Genomic DNA, 19,115 nt, shown 5'->3' with positions numbered 1-19,115 from the left:
GAAAGCAATAATCATTTCAATATTTCATTAATATTGCAAAGATTAGAAATATTTTTTTCTAACATAAAGTTTCATGTTTGTTCTTGTACAAGGTACTTGTGGACTCACACAGCAGGGCATTGAAGCCATTCAAAGGTATGCCTGAAGCCACTTCTGCTTTATGCATTTGGGATTGAATGCATTATTTAATATTTTGTGTAAATTATAGCTGTAAGGAGCACTAAACTTAGTAGTTATCAGGTGGTAGTTCAACATTGTTGGGCTTAAAATCCATTCCCCTACACACTATTTTTCTTTTGATAATAGAATGTATACTTGCGTCACAGTAAATTCAGTTTTCAGGACTAATAAAATCTGATTAATGCAAAGGTAGCTATGTGTGTGCTTTATGACTTTGTTTATCTCATAAATTGCCATTTTACAGCTGTTTGTGATTTTTCACTTCTAGTGTGTTTATGTGAAAAGAACCTGAGTATATGATATCAACCAAATTGAAATAAAAATATTCGGGACAGTATTGCGTAACTGAAATCCATTCACACACACATGCAAACACACACCCGAGTTCACACAGAAGATGGTTAACCTGCCAGGTGCGGCAATGACTTTATTCAAAACCCCCCAAAATAAAGTTTACTGTTTTTAATGCATTTTCTGTCCCAAAATTGTGGGAGTCTTTACTAGGCAATGGTTACTACTTTACCTAAAACAGACTAGATAAATAGTATATTCTTTTGAGAAATTCTGGATTTCCAAAATTATAAAGAATGAAACAAATTCTCCTAATGGTCTCAGAGCGAATTTATGTTGTACAGTTATGTGTCCTAACCACTGTGTATGGAAGGCAAAGCATTCTTCTCATTTAGAAAACTAATTTTCCAATAAACTCAAGTTTAAATGCCTCTGGCTTATCTTTAAAGGAAATTACTATTTTGATTTGCAATTTTTCTATACTTAACTTTCACATCCCTGGTGAAAATCTTGATTTTATGAAATCCTAGACATCAACTAAAAAATTCTGAAAAATTGACTTGAAGTATAGGAACTCTTGAGAGTGACACTTACTGATACGATAATAAATGCAGTTTAATGCTTCTAATTTCTGAGAATAACTTCTTAATGCTACACCAGAAGTAAATTTATCAATACTGACTTTGGAAAGTACAATCAAGAAAGACTCAGTTTTATTGGGACAACACAACTTTGCACAGTGCTAGGCACTATGATTCTAAAAAATGAACAACTGAAGCATACATGAAGTTCTTAAACTTTAGGGCAGCCATGAACCTCCCCAAACTACACCCAAGTTGTGTAGCATAGTGTGTACATTTTTTTCTGGGAAGAAGTCCTCTAACTTGAATTAACTTCTAAAGGGGCCCAAAGAGGCTAACAGTACAAGGTAGAATTCTAATCTATTTCTCTAGATTTCTAATAATAATGGGAGCTGTGGACCACAGGGAGTTCACTTTTGCACATATAAGAGTCAATTTTAATGGAAAGAGGGTAGAAAACAAAAGTTAATTTGCAAGGACTAGGCAGAAAAAAAATCCAGAGGGTTATTTACCTGCTTTCTGAGTTTAGGAACGTGTTCTGGTTTATAGAGAGGAAATGGGGACACACATGCCAATACCAGTAGGAAGCAAAGAGACTCCAAAGGATTCAAGTCCTCAGAAATGCCAACCCTCAGTATAAATAAAGCAGTATCAAGAATTTAAAATATAATTTAACTCAAGTTGAATTTTCAGTTTCTGCATATTACCAACTTTTATTGATGAATATCACAAACTTCAATCCTTTTAAAAATATTATTCTGCATGCATTTAACAAATCTGACAAAAGAACAAGTATCCAGTTTACTTGCATTGTAACTATGACATTATGACTGAACAGTCAATTAACATATATTTAAAACCATTAGGTACAGGTAACAATGAAAAACTTCAATGTATTAATCTGATGGCATCCTACCACTATGCACATGTTCATGTAACACTACTAGTAATTACCCTGAAGCACAGGCAAATGTAGATGGAGGACTCTCCCTAAGAAGCAAGTTTAAGGGATTAAATATCATCATCATCACTACTGAGAATAAAGCTGCTGCCAGTGGATAGGGGCCCTTCTTCAACACTCCCAAAACCACCCAAAGTCCCCCTCTCATCAGAATCGTCAAACAACTTCTCATTGGAATCTTCCTCCTCATCAAACAACTTCTCGTTGGAATCATCATCTTCGAATAACTTTTCGTCAGCATCTTCATCTTCCTTTCCATCTGCATCTTCATCTTCCTTGTCTGACTCTTCAAACAGCTTTTCATCCGCATCATCTTCTTCTTCCTTTTTATCAGCAGCTTTAAGCCCCTTTTCATCTGCATATTCTTCATCCTCTTTCTCATTGGACTCATCATCAAATACTTTTTCATATGTATCCCCCTCTTCTTCCTTTTCATCTGAATTTTCATCAAACTCACTCTCAGAGCCTTCCTCATCTAACACTTTTTCAGAGCCATCATCTTCAAATTCGGAGTTTTCGGAGTCATTTTCTTCTAACTCTTTGTCAAGAACATTTTCAGGAAGCTCCTTTTCAGAGCCATCCTCATCCAAATCTTTCTCGAGACCATTTTCTTCAAATTCTCTTTCAGAGCCATCTTCAGACTGTTTTTCAGAGCAGTCTTCATCAGATTCTTTCTCTGAGTCATCTTCTTCAGACTCTTTTTTGGGTCCAGCCTCCTCTTCAGACTCCTTGTTGGGGTCATCTTCAGATTCTTTTCCAAGGCCATTCTCTTCACAATCATTTTTGAGTATCTTCTTTTTTGACTCTTTTTTAGGAATACCCTCTTCAGATCCTCTTATGGGACTGCCGTCTTCACACTCTTTTTGGGGGCAGCCGCCTTCAGATTCTTTCTCAGTGCAGCCTTCTTCAGCCTCGTTTTCAGGGCCACCTTCTTTAGCATTGTTTTCAGAAGCATCTTCTTCAAATTCTCCCCCGTCTTCTGTCTTTTCAAACTTCTTCTCATCTATAGGTTCTTCAAACGCCATTCTAGTTGCAGCTTCGTGAGCATTCATTTTAGATGTGCTGGGGTGCTCTGAAAAATGCCTTGCTCTAGAAGGCCCTGCCCTTGCCGAAGCAGAGACAGAATCTGAGCGTCTAAGGCCTCTGTTGGACTCAGGAGCATTGAGGAAAGCCTCCCATCCTCTCAGCCTTTCCTCCCTTTCTCTTGAGGTTTCTTCCACCTGTGGATAAATGGAGACTGCCATTAAAATAAGTTTTAGGCAAAAAGTTACTTCTCTGAACATTTCTAATATTGATGAAACAACCTTAATTTTATAAAGCATCTCTTCTTAGGAAATGAAAGCAATACCCTGTCTTCAGTTTTCAAAACTTGATTTGTGAGAGTTGACCTTAAATCTTGACTTACTAGAGTTGACCTTAAAGATCACTTAAATAAAGGCCAAATATCACAGTACTACAGAAATGTCTCATCTCTTAAAAAGTTAGTATTTGAACTCTGTCCATACTTGACAGCGTACAAAGGAAGAGAAATATTTGGTTGAATGTGTTCTTTTCTTATTACTATTCTGAACAAGCTTCAAACTTTCAGACTTACAAACTGAAAGACTCAAACATTTCTCTATCTTCTGAATGCAAAATGTTATTTAAAAGCAGTATTGAAAGAAGAAGAATAAAAAATTTAAAAACGTATAAGTAAAAATAAAAGAAGCATTGTTACGTTAAATAGATTAAACCAGACCCAAAGCTTAAATCTGAAGGATCAGTATTTGTTGGTAATGAAACAATGTGTGTGCCCTTGACAAGTTGCAGAATTTACCTGATAATCGGTAGTCCCATCCCATGCCTGGGCAGTGATTTGACGGCCACCAAACCATCTTCCATCCAGAGTTTGAATACAATAATCAGCTTCCTCTGGATCCCGAAAGGACACAGAGGCCACACCATCTGGGTGTCTCTAGAAAGATAAGAAAAAAAAAGGAGTGAATGATAAAAGATAAAACAATACATTTCACAAAGCAGGTAAGTAGTAGTGTTCTCTCTGATACTTTGAAGTAAAAGACTTTACGTATGAAGTCTTTCTTCCCTTTTATCCCAGCCAGTGACATGCAGTCAGCTGCTCCTTTACCTTAATCTTACCTAGCAAGAACCAAGCACAGTGTCCTTGGAAATGTTTCTGCTGACATCCCTGTCTAATGAGAAGCAGGACAGTATAATTGTTAAAAGTGTAAACTCTGAAGTCATATTGCCCTGGGATTAAATCCTGGCTCTGTCAGTTACCAGATGAATAACCTTGGACAAGGTGCTCAATTTCTAAAGTGTCAGCTTCCCCATCTGTAAAATGGGTATAGTAGTGCTCACCTGCCTCAAAGGGGTTTGAGGATTAAATGAAGTAACATGTAAAGTAGCTTGTTATACACAAGCAATAAATGCTGACTCTTAATTATTGGGTGTCAATTGTGGAAGTAAAAAAAAGGGGTGAGAAGAGGAAATACACAGAATATTTTTCCTGATTGTTTCAAATATGGAGGACAAGTATAATTCACAAAGAGTGGAAAACGTGACTTATCAGGAACCAGAGATCTCATACATTTTTCTTGTACCTTCTTTCACCTGATCTCATACTCTAGGGTAATGACGGAAAATAAGCAAGGCATACCAAATCTATCAAAGCTGTGCTTGACTTGTAATCCATGTTCATCTAATTACTGCTAATAGATGATTACCACAACAGTGGACTACTATATAAAAACATTAACGTAAAATTCAGGGGTGCACTCACACATCTGGGAAGAACTTAACTAAGGTGGAGGAATGATTGCTTTAGGATCCATATGTCCAAGCCATGAACTTACATCAAAGAGAAGGAGCTTCCTAATTTGTCCAAACTTTGAACACTCTACTCGAAGGTCTTCTCTGATCTCATTCAGCACCAATGGATCATCCTGAAAAATATGCATGATTAAAATGGGTTTGCTCCCTTAACTATAAATCCTGAGAGTCCAATTTCTTGTTCTGATAAACCAACAAACAGAAAAAGGTTTCGCTTAAGGTTAGTTGTGTTTTGCAGTCTATAAAATTTTTTAAAAACTCAAAATCAAATAAAATTAGATTACTACATCCACTGCTACTCCTACAGGTTTGCCCTGCTTTAAGACAAAGGAAATAACAAGTATGGCAGCCAGCAGAAGGGGCCTATAGTGGCAGAGCAGGAGAAGGTGGAAGTCCTGTGGTGCATATTCAGTCAGACTGCCAATTTCTATGTTCTGCATGGGCCTCACCATCACACTGATGAGAGCCCTTTGCTTTTTGTTTTGGATACATTCCTATTTACAGAAATGTAATGGGGAGAGGGGGAGGGAGAGAGAGGGAGAGAGGGAGAGGGAGAGAGGGAGGGAGAGGAGAGAGCGGAGAGAGAAGAGGAAAGAGGAAAGAAGAGAGAGGAGAGAGAGATATCCCTTTTATTGACTAAGTGTCCAAAGACTGATTTTTGTGCTTCCAAGATGCTATTTTAACTCACAGGGTAAACCTTACAAGGATTCCTGTTCATCTTATCTCCTACCACACTGTAACAGACCCACACAATAAGGAGCTGTTATTAAGCATACAATAAAATACATTCTTAGCTGTTGCTTTCTTGCAACTATGAGCCTATTAAGAACACTCAAGTACTACTGTTTCTAGCCGTCTGGAGTTCATGTGGAAATCTCCTCCCTACAACAACAAAATGATTTAAGACTCCCTCTGCGAATTAAAAAATCTCTCTCCAAATACCAATGCATAAAGAGGGCTCAGGACAAGCTACATTATCAGCTTGAATTTTAACTACATACAAATATAAATGAAGAGATCCTATCTATAAATTTCTATTGAAGGTGACTTACACTTTCTAGGAAACACTGAAGTGCATCTTTCTTACAGACTTTCATTTTTCTCATCAGCTAAAGAGAAATGAACTACAGGGAATTATAAAAAAGCGGCTTTCCTCCCTTAAGGTTCTTCAAAAAGCAAAAATAAGCAACTGGCAGGTGTGTTACTGAAATTGGATTTAAAATAAGAAAATATAAAATTGTACCTATTTGCATAAATCTGAGGCTTCTGAAACTACAGTTGGCAGAAATCTGGATTTCCCCACTTATAAAACCCAATTTTGGAGAAGCAGCCAATTTGCTTTATACAAAATTATCAGACCTGAGAAGAATGAGGAGTGGAGAATAAAAGTTATGGCTTTTGATGATGTGTGTGTGTGTGTGGTTAGCTCCTATTAGACTGAGTGCTTTCAGAAGGCAGGAACCTTGTTTTACTGAGTTTCAGATACCTCACAGAAAACAGCACAGCCTTTTGTACATAGCCAACATTCAAAAAAATCTTTTTAAGAATTTGATAAACTGTTTCTAGTATCTTTTATTCACCAAGAAAATCAGACTATATTACAAACAAAAAAAGACCAGGCGTGGTGGCTCATGCCTGTAATCCCAGTACTTTGGGGGCAGAGGCAGGCAGATTATGAGGTCAGGAGTTCGAGACCAGCCTCACCAACATGGTGAAACCCGTCTCTACCAAAAATACAAAAATTAGCCGGGCAAGGTGGCACGTGCCTCTAATCCCAGCTACTCAGGAGGATGAGGCAGGAGAATCATTTGAACCTGGGAGACAGAGGTTTCGGTGAGCTGAGAGTGTGCCACTGCACTGCAGCCTGGGCAATATAGCAAGACTCCATCTCAAAAAACAAAACAAAACAAAAACAAACAAAAAACTGTTTCAACATGTTTAACAACTTTTAAGTGTGATTCCATGGTAGGGGTAGGCATTACCTTCACTTCTATACCAGTATCTTAGTGCTTTTCTTTTCTTTCTGTTTTTGAAGACAGAGTCTTGCTCAGTTGCCCAGGCTGGAGTGCAATGGCGCAATCTTGGCTCACTGCAGACTCTGCCTCCCAGGTTTAAGAGATTCTTCTGCCTCAGCCTCCCAAGTAGCTAGGATTACAGGCACATGCCACCCAGCTAATTTTTGTATTTTTAGTAGAGACGGGTTTCACCGGGTTGGCCAGGCTGGTCTCAAACTCCTAACCTCAGGTGATCCACCCGCCTCGGCCTCCCAAAGTGCTGGGATTATGGGCGTCAGCCACTGCGCATGGCCTCAGTGCTTTTCTTATATGGTATCAAATCTTAGCCAAAGTCTTCTCAAACCCTTGTTTTCATTTATAGCAGCCTGAAAACCTAACAGATCTTCATTGCTATACAGTACCCTGAAGCTTAAAGGGAGTGATCTCCTTTAGGGAGATTCTTTAACCTGCCTAGCTACAGATGGTCATTTTAAAAAGACAAAACTTTGCAAGCAATCTAAGGCTAAAATCAGGCTCATTCATTGAAACCTTCTGCAGTCAACTCTCATTAATTTTTTTTCAGGATAGTGTTTTGTTTTCTTTGGAAGAAATAAACCATGTTTCTCATTCCTTGGCAATCTAAACTTATGCTGTCCAAGATGGTGGCCACTAACTGCATGTGGCTAGAGCACTTGAAACATGGCTAGTCCAAACTGAGGCATCCTATACATGTGAAATGCACACCATATTGTGAAGACTTGGTACCAAAGGAAACAAAAAGCAATGTAACATAGCTTATTAACACTTTTATCTGCATTACATGTCGAAATTATAGTTAGGATGTTCTGGGTTAAATAAAATTCATTACTAAAAATAATTTCTTATTTCATGTTATATTTTTATTGTGGCTTCACAAAAATGTAAATTACACATGTGGCTCATGTTATGTTTCTATTGAACAGTGCTGGCATACAGTGAGAAAATGCACCTTTGTATCTGAGTTTTTTTTTTTTTTTTTGAGACAGAGTCTCGCTCTGTCACCCAGGCTTGAGTGGAGTGCAGTGGCATGATCTCGGCTCACTGCAACCTCTGCCTCCTGGACTCAAGTGATCCTCACACCTCAGCCTCCCAAGTAGCTGGGATTAAAGGCATGAGCCACTGCGCCCAGCCTAAACTGCTTTCTGTGTAACTTGCTATCGCTACTTTCAGAACCAGGGAGAGAATAGTTGTTTCTCCACTATACAATAAAGTCGCTCTACACCAGTAGACAGAGATGAGAACAGAGGCAGAATGTAACAACAAACTGTAAATTTTGCTTCAGACTTGTTGGAGAGAGAAAAAAAAGTTATTCATACAATACTTTGTTATTTATTAATGATAATTATTGAATTTTACAACAAACTGTATTTCAGTCACAGTTCCAGTCAGAGAACTTTCTGAAATAAAGGTACTTTGATGACAATATTCCTTAGAACTCCTTAAGTAGTTCTTTGTTCTTCCTTTATTCAGTTTTTTGAGGGGAGGAAGGACAGTTCCATTCACTTTATTTTTTTTAATCATTTAAAAAAATGATTAAAATACTATTTTAATCATTCACTTTTACTTGCTGTTATTGGAACTTTCCAGGGACATTAAGCATTATAACTTTTAATATTAAACGAAGTTTGCATTTACAATTGTGAAGCTGGTACTCCCCACCAAAATCAGCCCACACTTGTTGACTGCACTCAAAATTCACAAGCAGTTCCCATAAATCTTTTAATGATGGTATTTTTCAATGATTTCCCATACCAAGCAGCTGGGGTGCAGTATGGTTATTAAACACTCTTATCTGGGATATACTTTAAAACAATACTGGGCTAAACAAAGGGAAGAGAAATAAAAAAAAAAAAAAAAAAAAAAAAAACTGAAGTAGCTTCTTGGCTCCATCTTCCTTTACTACTCACTGCACAAACACGCAGGAGGTGACATGACAAAGATGGGGTGAGGCAAGCTCCAGGCTCCCTTGAAAGAAAGCCTATCAGCATTTCTATCAGTGGGCACACCACTTCCTACCTCAAAATCCATAGGATGAAACATATTCTTGATGATGACAACTCGTTCATGGCGCATCCGGGATGGTCCAGCTCTCCTCTCAGGTCTCCAATCCAGCTGCCTGAGGCAATGAAGCAGTAACAACAAACTGTAAATTTTGCTTCAGACTTGGAGAGAGAAAAAAATGAGTTGTTCATACAATACCCTGTTGAGTATTTAATAATGATAATTACTGGATTTTACAACAACAAACTATTTCAGTCACAGTTCTAGTCAGGTAACTTTCTAAAATAAAAATGGGCAGGGGGTCGGGTGCAGTAGCTCACACCTATAATCCCAGCACTTTGGGAGGTGGAGGCGGGCAGATCACTTCAGGTCAGGAGTTCGAGACCAGCCTGGAAAACATGGTGAAACCCCATCTCTACTAAAAATACAAAAATTAGCTGGGCGTGGTGCTTCACGTCTGTAACCTCTGCTACTAGGGAGGTGGAGGCATGAGAATCGCTTAAACCCGTGAGGTGTAGGTTGTAGTGAGCCAAGATTGCACCACTGCACTCCAGCCTGGGCAACAGAACAAGACTCTTGTCTCATATAAATAAAGAATAAAATAAAATAAAAGGCAGGGGCAAAACGGCCCCAGTATCTGAAATCCCCAGAATAAATGTTCTTCAGGGCAACTGTTGTCTGGTTATACAAACATTCCAATCAGATCCTTGAAAAATCTCTAATTCTTAGTATTTATAAGTCCAGAAAGATATATTTTGAGGCTAAAAACTATTTTTAAATTATACTGGTTTTTAGGTACTTTATCATTATAAAAAACAAACTGCACTGAAACATGTAAAACTACTCACTCCATTACAATCATAAATTTTACTGATATTGTTTAAAAAATATGTGGTTATCAAATTTACCTAATCTTGTAAAAACAATGAGACATAACAACCCAATGCTTTTATGATCATTTCTAATTAATTTAAGTAGTGGTGTTAGAAGTGTCATTAGAATTTACTCTGATAAAAGTATTAGTTTGGCTAATTTCTTAAAACTAGAATATTTCAAAGTATATTAAACAGAATAATAGAAACTTGATGGCATTATGCATACAGTACATATGACTACACACTAAATACAATTATAAAATCCTATCATTTCTAATCCTATAACAAACCTGTATATAAAAATTTAGCTCCTGGTACAGCTGATTTCAACCCACACAGAAAGTAAACTAATGGTTCTGGTACATAAGCCTAAACTATATTATTTAATTTGATGTTCAATGTTTTCCAAACAGATGGCTTCTCTTAGCTCATTTAAGCCCTTATCATATTACAACTAAACATCTTGGAAAATTTAAATCCCCTCCACTGCTAAATCATCCTATTGTATAGATTGCTAAAGGTACCTGATGATCTAAAGAAATTGTTTTAAAATAATGTGTAGGCAGATTTGACAGAATAAAACTAGATGGCTATTACCAAAAATATACTCTAGAATATAAGGAACCTGTTTCAAAAGGGAAAAAAATTACAAACTTTTGTTGCATAGACAGTTTCTTCTTATAGTCTTTGCATTTCTTCTTCTTCTTTGAGGCATCATATTCTCCCTTCAGTTGAAACTTTGCCACCTCAACATGTAATTTGTAGCCTCTAATTTCATCTTCATCCAAAAGTTTTAATGCAAGTTCCACAGATTCTCTCTTTATAAAAGATAAAATATAGTCAGTTATACAACAAAATAAAACTTAAGGAGTTTTTTAGATAAACTATGATTATACATAAAATAATTTAAAATTTTATATTTATATATTACTAATATATGAGATCGTTTTATTGCTTTGAGATAAAGAACTCTAGAATCCAAACCAGGATTCGAGACACAGCAGCCCCTAACCGGCTGTGTGAATTTGGGTAAATTATACAAGCTTCCTGAGCCCTAATACCATCATCTGTAAAATGGAAATAGTAATATCTTCATCACAAAGTTCTTGACTAAATTAAATGAAATAATGCATGGAAAAGACAAGGCCTAGCATATGACAGGTGTTCAACAAATTATATAATTATTGTATAATCTTGTCTCAAGGCTACAATTTCTCATCTGTAGAAAGAGGGGAGCTAACTTGCATAATTTCTAAGGTGTATTTGTTTTAAAATCCTATAATACTCTTACTTAAAAGACGAGATGACTCAACGAACTGGGAACAGCATAGACAGCCTTTAATTCTTTTGTTCATCAACTAAAATGTAAGTCTGTAATACACTGAGAAGTAGAAGACAATTATCTGACGGCTGGCACTTTATATTAAATACATGTATGGATTCCGGGTCTTACACAGAGGGGACAGTTATCAGCCCTACACAGAGTCAAAGATCAGAGGACCTGTAGAAAAAAAAACGGATAACTGAACTCAGCTGCTCACATAAAATATGGGTCCTGGAATAATTCACTTCATTTTCCTGGAACTCAATTTACTGTTTTGACAACCTTGTATTTCTATGGGTCTCAAAATCCTATTTTTTTCCTTTAAAAATTTTAAACATGTAACAGAACTCCCTAAGAGTCTGTTCACAGATTTTTTTATAATCCTTAAAGAACGTGTAAGACTCTCAAATCTCCTTACATCTGAACATTACAAAACTATCATCCTAAAATGGTCATGCTCACGTTCCATAACCACCACATTTAAGATTCAGGTCAAAAACCTATTTCCCAAAAAGCTGCCAGCTGAATCCTACCCTCTTCTGATCCCACTGGAATACCGTGTACTCACAACGCACCCACGGTGTTTGCACTTCGGCTTCACCATTTTGATTTTACTCTGTAATTATTTTCAGGTTTTGACTTACGTACATGCCATCTTCATTTGTTCAGTACCCTGCGATAATGTATAACACATGCCCCTAAGGTGGCAGGTGTTCCAAAAATGATGGCTGCCTTTGGCATTGAGGTTTCTTTGTGTAATTTATGGTACTATGACTACATGCAGTTCTGCAAATTTCTCTTATTACCACTCTCTCTTTTCTCGCATTCAAAAAAATATTTTAAAGCAGTAAGCATAAGCTATCATCTCCTTATGGTCTAATTCAAGGGTCAGAAAAGTCCTTTTGTTAAAGGGCCAGTTCATAAATATTTTAGGGTTTGTAGGCCACAAGGTCTGTGCTGCAACCACTCAGCTCTATCAATGAAACATAAAAGCAATCATAGACAAATGCATACGTGAATTAGTGTGGCTGTGTTCTATAAAGCTGTATTTACCAAAACAGGGCTGGAGTTTGCTGAACCCTGGTGTAATTCACTCCAGTATACAAGTAAAATGTCATTGTCTTTTTTTTTCTTCTTGAATTTTTAAAATGTATTCTGAATTGACTGTACACATCAATAAAGACATCTTTCCAGTGAGAATTTTTCAAGACAAAAGAAGCACTCCAGTCACATACTTATATACTACTTTAACCAGGTAACATATTTTCTTAAAACAAGTGTGATACACACAGGTACTAACTGAAATTTCGGTTTTCTTCATATCCTGTTTTGAATAGTTCTTGGTGTTGGTTATTACCTATAGAAATTATAGCCCTGGTTCCTGAGTTAAAAACGAAGACACAGAAACTTATTTGATCATATAACTTACCTTCAAGTAACAGCAAAGACCGTCTCCTTTAAGATTTCCTTGATTATCTTTGTAAAGTTTGACCTTAAATTCCTCTGTCTGAGGATCTCTCATAATAATGCCAAACTTGGACATAAGTTGTATAAATTCATCCACTGTAATATCTGGAGGCAAACCTGTCATTTAATTAAAAAACATTTATATTCGGTAATAAAGGTGAATTACTTAGCATTCTACCAATTAGAAATCTGTAACTTAGGTGAATGCAATGTTGATTTTCTAAATGTATGGAAAAGTTTTACATTTATAGAACTGAAGAAATTTCACATTTTTGTGTGTTCAAGTATACATTAAAATTATGCTTTGTTGAAGGCCTCACTGAATGTGAAGGGACACACTGCTGTTAGTTACATTAACTGGGTCTAAAGGTGGGCATGTAAAGTTACACACTAAATTTCTTGGTTCTGTAATAAACACACATATTCCTTACTAATATAAATGGCTCAACAAAAAATGACACAATGATAAAAAATGGAAAACTGAAAGCTAAAAATCACTTCGTGAAAAATCTCAAAATTATTTCCTACCTTAAACTTATTTAAAAATTTATACATACCAGACACGTATACATTTGTATTTCTGTCTTCTTCAACATGAAACCATCCTAGAAATCAAAATTAATTAAATAAATAAAACACTTGCAAGAAAGTTAAGAGTCATATTATGGAATCTTGACAAAGCAGCAGTTTCTTGAAACTTCAAGGACGTTTCTCTTAGTCTTAAAAGACCAAGATAAACTAACTCAAAGCACTACCCGGCTTTCGAAATATTTAAATTTTTTGACAAATAATTAGTTTTTGACCCTATCTGGAAAAAAGATGGCCAGTTTAACTTCATTCTTTATAACTCTGACACTACCTTAAAGAAAACACCTTATGCTTTCAAAGCTATTATAATTCTCAAAAGAGTAACTGTACATATACACACCCATATTTTTAATTTTTGCACTTAAAATCTGTGAGCTAGACCCAGTTACCTGACTCAGCCTTTCTTTTTTCTCCCTTCTTTCTGGGATCAGTGGGTTCTGGGGCTTTTTCTTGTGGAGGTTCCTCTGCAGTCCTAGCATGGACATCTTGAACATTTGCAGTAGAACTAGATGCGCCATCATTAGAGAAGCCATAATTGGCCTGATATGTAGCAATGAAATCTTCAGTGATCTAAACAACCAATTAGAAAGACAGAGACATAGAAATTTTAAATTATTTCCACCTATAAGAAGTTTAAATTGTGTTTTTACAGCATAGTTATACAACTTAACACAGAACTATTTCTGTGGATAACAGTTGTAGTCATTAAGGCGTAGGCCCAAGAATAGTTACCTCACATAGAAAAGTGTGTATATGGTGATAAAAAATAAGACACAAATACTTAGATGGTCAATGCAAAAGTCTGAGGTACGATTTAAAGCATTTAAGCGATGCTGCCACCTTTTCTAGGTGTTTCATTTATAAATTACTACCTCTCTACAGTCTATTGACTAAGGCTACAAATACATATAACAAAGGGAAGTACCAGATAACAAAACAATAAGAACCAACAGTCAATCAATAATCTAACCACAGAGTCCACTTTTACCGTACAGATGCACAAATATACATGTACAATAAGTATATACATGTACAATAAGTCAATCACTTATTGTACATGTATATTTGTATGCAGAAAGCACAAATCTGCATGAAGAGTGCACACAGAACTCTGATACGGTACATTAAGAATGGGGTTGGTTAACAATTGTAAAACTAAATGCTCATTTTAACTCTATCACAAATTAAATCATGTTATCTTTTAGTATCAGAACAAATTAAAGACAAACTCAACTTCTATCTATCGTCCTCCCTTTTGGGGAAAAGCATTATTGCACAACTAAAGAAATATAGTTATAGCATCATATCAATCAATATTAGGCACGCATAGAATGCGGGAAACGTAAAACTCAAAGTTTGAAGAGGTATGGGCTTCAATAACATAAAAAGATAAAGTCGCACATTAATCCATTACCAGACCTTTGTTAAAAGTATTCAGAATGCTGAAGACACCAAATCTACACTCAAACTGGCACTACCAATACAGAAGTGAAATCGTAAATTTTAACAATCTGGAGGGATTGGAATACATATACAAATACAGAATGGGAACGAAAAGTTGCAAAAAATTTTTAAAATAGCAGTGCAATCTCGTGAGACAGGTTTTGTATCACTGGCTTGCAAGTCAATTTGTGTGCTATTAGTGTGCCCTTTCCCGCTCATGAGAGTCAGATTAAAAGGACACTTTTACCACAAAGTTTACAGAACCAAGTTTAACATTAGTTATTTTACTTCGAGGGTGAAATAAAAATACTTAGCAATTTCCAAGTATGTCAAACAAACATCCACAGATCTTTTCTATCTATATTCTGTGTATCTCCAGTCTCATTCTTGTAGTTATATGGTTCAAACATATATGCCTAGGGACACAATTTACTAGGAAAGTAAAGCAAGGCGCAAACAAAGTTCAATTACTAAAGATACATAAACAGCTACTTTTATCAAGAAACTGCATTTTGCACATAGTACATAAGCTAAACATCCGAGTTCCTAGGACAAGTGGGGCTGGCTACCAGAAATGGACAGCTACTAATTTGCTCTTGGTGTTTTTCCTCTTTGCAATAAAAGGCAGTCATCAATGTAATAACCAATTGTGACCTTCACAGACAAAATTAATAAAGCATAGAAAAGACTTAAGAATTACATTTAAGACACCACCCTAAACATTTTTCTTCCTTTACACATCGGTGCCCCAACAAACACAACAAAAAGAAGCGTCGCTATCCAAGAGGGTTAGGACCAAGGACCATGGACCTCAGCAATGCAAACGTAAAAGGAGTGCCCCGCGAGGCTGGCCAGGCGGCCCGCTCTGCAGTGGCGCCCGTGGCACTCTCCTACCTTGGGGAACCAAGCCTTCTTGTCCAGGTCCCACTCGTAGGGGGTGTCCGTCGGCTGCTGCCCGAGAGAATCGGTTTCTCCACCGGCATCGGTCTGGGGGTCACCGTCCTCGCAGTCTCCGTACAATTCTTGCATTCGCAACTGCTCATCAAACTCGTCGTTCCCATCCAAGTGGTTGCGGCTCATGTTTCCTACCTAGCTCAGGAGCAGGATTCAGGAGAACTAAGAGGCCGAAATGACGCTGGAGCTCCGCAGAGAAAGGGAGCTCGGTCGCGCTCCGCTCGCGCCCCACCGCCCCCCGACCCGCCTCCCCGCGGCGCCCCAGCAGTCCCCGGGAAGTCCGTGCTGCTCTGTTGCCGCACCGCCCACCGCTCGGCCCGCCCTCCGTGCGCGCGCGCTGGTGCTGTGAGCTCGGCCGCGCCGCCGCCCACCTGATTCGCTCCGCCGAGCTTCTGCACCGCCGCTCGGTCCAGGGCGCGGCGGGAGCGCACAGGCGCGCCGCCGCCGCCGCCTACCGGGTCTGAGACGACTGCGGTTCCCGCCGCAACGTCAGGAAATTACTTGCAAACGAAGACCCGCTTAGGCCGACGCAGCCGCCATTGTCGGCGCGTCGCGACGTCGCGGCTCGCGCCGACACGCCCACGATGGCGTCAAAAGGCGCCGACGCCGGCAAGCGGCGTGAGGCACGGGGGGGCGGGGCGCCGAGGGGGCGTCTAGGGGGCGCGCGGATGCCGCGCATCGACGCCCACCGGGGCCCGCCTTGGGTTGGGGCGAGGGCCGTGGGGATCCCGCGGCGCCTCAGGGCCTTGAGCTCCGCGGGGTCCCGGCGAGTCGGCCCGGGCCGGCCCTGGAGGGAAACTGGAGGAAGGCGTGGGAATATTCCCTCGCGGAGGTGGCCAGGCCGGTGTCGCGGTGGGCGCCATCTTGGGGGAGTGGGTGGGGCAGCAGGACAAATTTCTCCGGCTTCGAGAAAACGACGTGCCTCGTTCGCCCAAAGGCCCCTCCCACTCGCAGGAACCGCATTTTACTCGTTTCTTTACAACTCCTTGGGATAGACACCGGATCTAGTTCATCTTGGTAGCCTAAGCTTCTGGCACCGGATCTGGTGTCTAATGCAGAATGGGCGAATGAATGAACGAACAAGGGGTAGAAGGGCCCACTTTCTTTTCCTAATGCCAGCCTTCTCTTTTATCGGTCTCATACCTTCCTCTGGCTGGAGTTCGACTCTTACATTGAAACATTGAAGATCCCAAAAAACATTTGTTTGTGGATTATACTCACCAATATTTCTGCACAAAAATTAAAACGGCCGTTAACAAATACTAATTCATTTAAAATAACAAGGAACCCATGCGTGTAAACATAAATATCATAACACAGGCTTAAGATCGGGGAAATCCTTCCCAAAAGAAATTATTCACTCTCCCAGTGACCTTCACTTCTAAACATAGTAGTTGAGTGCTAGTTCCAGAAAATCCTGGCTCCCCGCATACCAGCTGTACGAATCTATGGTTTCAACGTTAACAGTTCTTAATAGTTTGGGTTAGTTGTTGTTTTTTTTTTTTTTCTCCATTGTATTTCCTTTTCATGAAGTTCTCGTTCTGGTAGGAACTCTTGGAGAACTGAATTTGTGTGCATTTTTGTGATACAGGTAATGTGAGTTGTATTAGGCTTACTTAAACCTTGCTAAATATTTTCTCCTAGATCCAAAAATAACATACAGCTGTTTTCAGCAGTGTGTTATTGGGCTCCCATTTCATTCCTGAGTTCACAGCATAGGTGAAAATACGCGACACCGCCCTACTGCACATGTCATTGAGTGCCTGCTCTACCACAACCCTCTTTTGAGCAGGCGACTGAAAGGGTTCCTTATATTTAGGTCCCATGTCACCCAGCCATCCTGGCCCAAAAGCTGCCTGGGGTCTGTATGGTGACCTGGCAGAGTAGATCTGCATTCCAGACTGGATTTGACTAACTGATCGAGTGAGAGCCTCTCCCGGGAAGTTTGAGTGTGGAACAGACAGGGATGTGGTTAGAGTAGCAAAGAAGCAATGAGATACTCCCAGGGAAGGTAAAAGGCAGAACAGAGGCCTACTATGGAGAAGTTTCCCAGGGGTGGGAGGAGCAGTTGAAGCAGCGCAAGAGGATTACTGAGTCACCATAGTAGTGGAGCAGTGGAGTTGAGAGATAAACACATTGTACCTGTAATGGCATTTTGTTTGGTCGTGAGACCTGACTTTTTTTTTTTTTTTTTTTGAGACAGAGTCTTACTCTGTCACCCAGGCTGGAGTGTAGTGGTGCAATCTGGGCTCACTGCAACCTCCGCCTCCCAGGTTCAAGCGATTCTCCTGCTTCAGCCTCTGGGGTAGCTGGGACTACAGGTGCAGGCCACCACACTCAGCTAACTTTTGTATTTTTAGTGGAGATGAGGTTTTACCATATTGGCCAGGCTGGTCTTGAACTCCTGACCTCATGATCTGCCCACCTCGGCCTCCCAAAGTGCTGGGATTGCAGATGTGAGTCACTGCCCCTGGCTGACAGTTCTAATTGAACAATGCTGTGGTCTTTATGAGGCATGGTTCCTATTTCTTCTCATTTCCATGTGTATTCCTAGAATAACTCCCTAGTAATTGAGGTAATCTGAAAGCATCTCTGTCTTTGTAACCTTTTTCAAGTTTTTTTTTTTTTTTTTTATTTTTTTTTTAGTTAGAGAAACACTCAAGGTAACAAAAAATGGGTGGGTTATAAAGCTAGGGATGGTACTGAAACTCCAAGACTGCAATGTAGATGGGCCACATAAGGGGTTGCTGGCCTAGGAAGGGGAACTGGTTAGAATCTAGACATCTGGCTTCTCTCTGAATATGTGTTTCATTCTTCCCTCTGACCTTTATATTGGACTGATCCGTGTTATACTTCTGGCCTAATAGGCCACAGCCTTCTTGATGGATAAATATACATTAAACTACAAAAGAAGAAACTGCACTCCACATAGGACTCACCTATCTGGCCTAAGAACTCTTTCTGAAAAACTACTGAACTATATCAAACCAGATTTTTTACATGGCTCCTTCAAGCCCACTCTATCCAGGAATTTTCCTGTCCCCACATCCTGTAATCTCAAGACTTAATGGAAATAAAAATAAAAAAGACTTCTGTCCTTCTGACAAAAAGGTTGATGAATCCCTGATCTAACATAGTTCAAACTGCAGAAATTCTGCAAACCTGAATTTCCTGTTTTCAGCAGAAATGCCAGTGGTAAGTGTTTTGTCGCAGTTTCACCTTCAATGACGAAGACACCTGCTGGATGTTTTGGTTATGCCTAACTTTCTGACTGTGTTTTCGTGCTTTGTGGAGTATTACTGTATTATGGCCCATATTTTAAGTCTTGGGTCAGGGAAGACCCCGAGCAAAATTGAGATGTGTACAGAATTTATTTCGCATATGTCCCACCTCTCCCTGCCATTTAGAATTCTCTCCAAAGAAATGAAATATTCGATAGAAACATTTCTGGCACTGCAATAGGCAGTGTGAAAAAAATTGTGGCTCTTGGGGCCTACTCATAAGGTTAGCCCTGACAAGAATAATCTGTTGAAAAAGAGACCACCCTCTCAAAAAAGTCAAAGCAAAGCTGTGACTTTTAAGCCAACT

At 39.0% G+C, this 19,115-nt stretch overlaps 1 protein-coding gene across 2 annotated transcripts; it reads right to left on the bottom strand.

Annotated features, from left to right (window-relative positions):
• Nucleotides 1-1,738: 1,738 nt before the first annotated feature.
• On the bottom strand, nucleotides 1,739-16,096 carry HTATSF1 (HIV-1 Tat specific factor 1). Of its 2 annotated transcripts, none has more exons than XM_032264075.1 (10): nucleotides 15,899-16,096; nucleotides 15,468-15,662; nucleotides 13,520-13,700; nucleotides 13,100-13,147; nucleotides 12,505-12,659; nucleotides 10,406-10,569; nucleotides 8,892-8,991; nucleotides 4,866-4,955; nucleotides 3,830-3,967; nucleotides 1,739-3,233 (listed from the first exon to the last, which is right to left on the bottom strand). In XM_032264075.1, exons 2-10 carry the CDS (start codon nucleotides 15,651-15,653, stop codon nucleotides 2,064-2,066), a joined length of 2,232 nt encoding a protein of 743 aa, XP_032119966.1. In that variant the 5' UTR covers nucleotides 15,654-15,662; nucleotides 15,899-16,096; the 3' UTR covers nucleotides 1,739-2,063. The 2 variants fall into 2 exon arrangements, with proteins under 2 accessions (XP_032119966.1, XP_032119967.1); XM_032264076.1 differs by having other exon boundaries at nucleotides 2,064-3,233; nucleotides 15,983-16,090.
• Between the last annotated feature and the right edge of the window lie 3,019 nt (nucleotides 16,097-19,115).

The sequence above is a fragment of the Sapajus apella genome, unplaced genomic scaffold (assembly GCF_009761245.1).
Source record: "Sapajus apella isolate SASKATOON/1434 unplaced genomic scaffold, GSC_monkey_1.0 scaffold141, whole genome shotgun sequence".
Lineage (NCBI taxonomy): Eukaryota > Metazoa > Chordata > Mammalia > Primates > Cebidae > Sapajus > Sapajus apella.
The sequence above is the reverse complement of the archived record's forward strand: the minus strand, read 5'-3'. Positions and strand labels throughout refer to the sequence as shown.

What these genes read in the sequence shown, in the direction of transcription:
- HTATSF1 (XM_032264075.1), bottom strand. Translation starts at nt 15,653, where the DNA reads ATGAGCCGCAACCACTTGGATGGGAACGACGAGTTTGATGAGCAGTTG. An exon ending in GTCTTTGCTGTTACTTGAAG is followed by an intron (nt 10,570 to 12,504) that starts GTAAGTTATATG and finishes TCTTTTATAAAG; the next exon opens with AGAGAATCTGTGGAACTTGC. An exon ending in TTCATCCTATGGATTTTGAG is followed by an intron (nt 4,956 to 8,891) that starts GTAGGAAGTGGT and finishes CATATTTTTCAG; the next exon opens with GATGATCCATTGGTGCTGAA.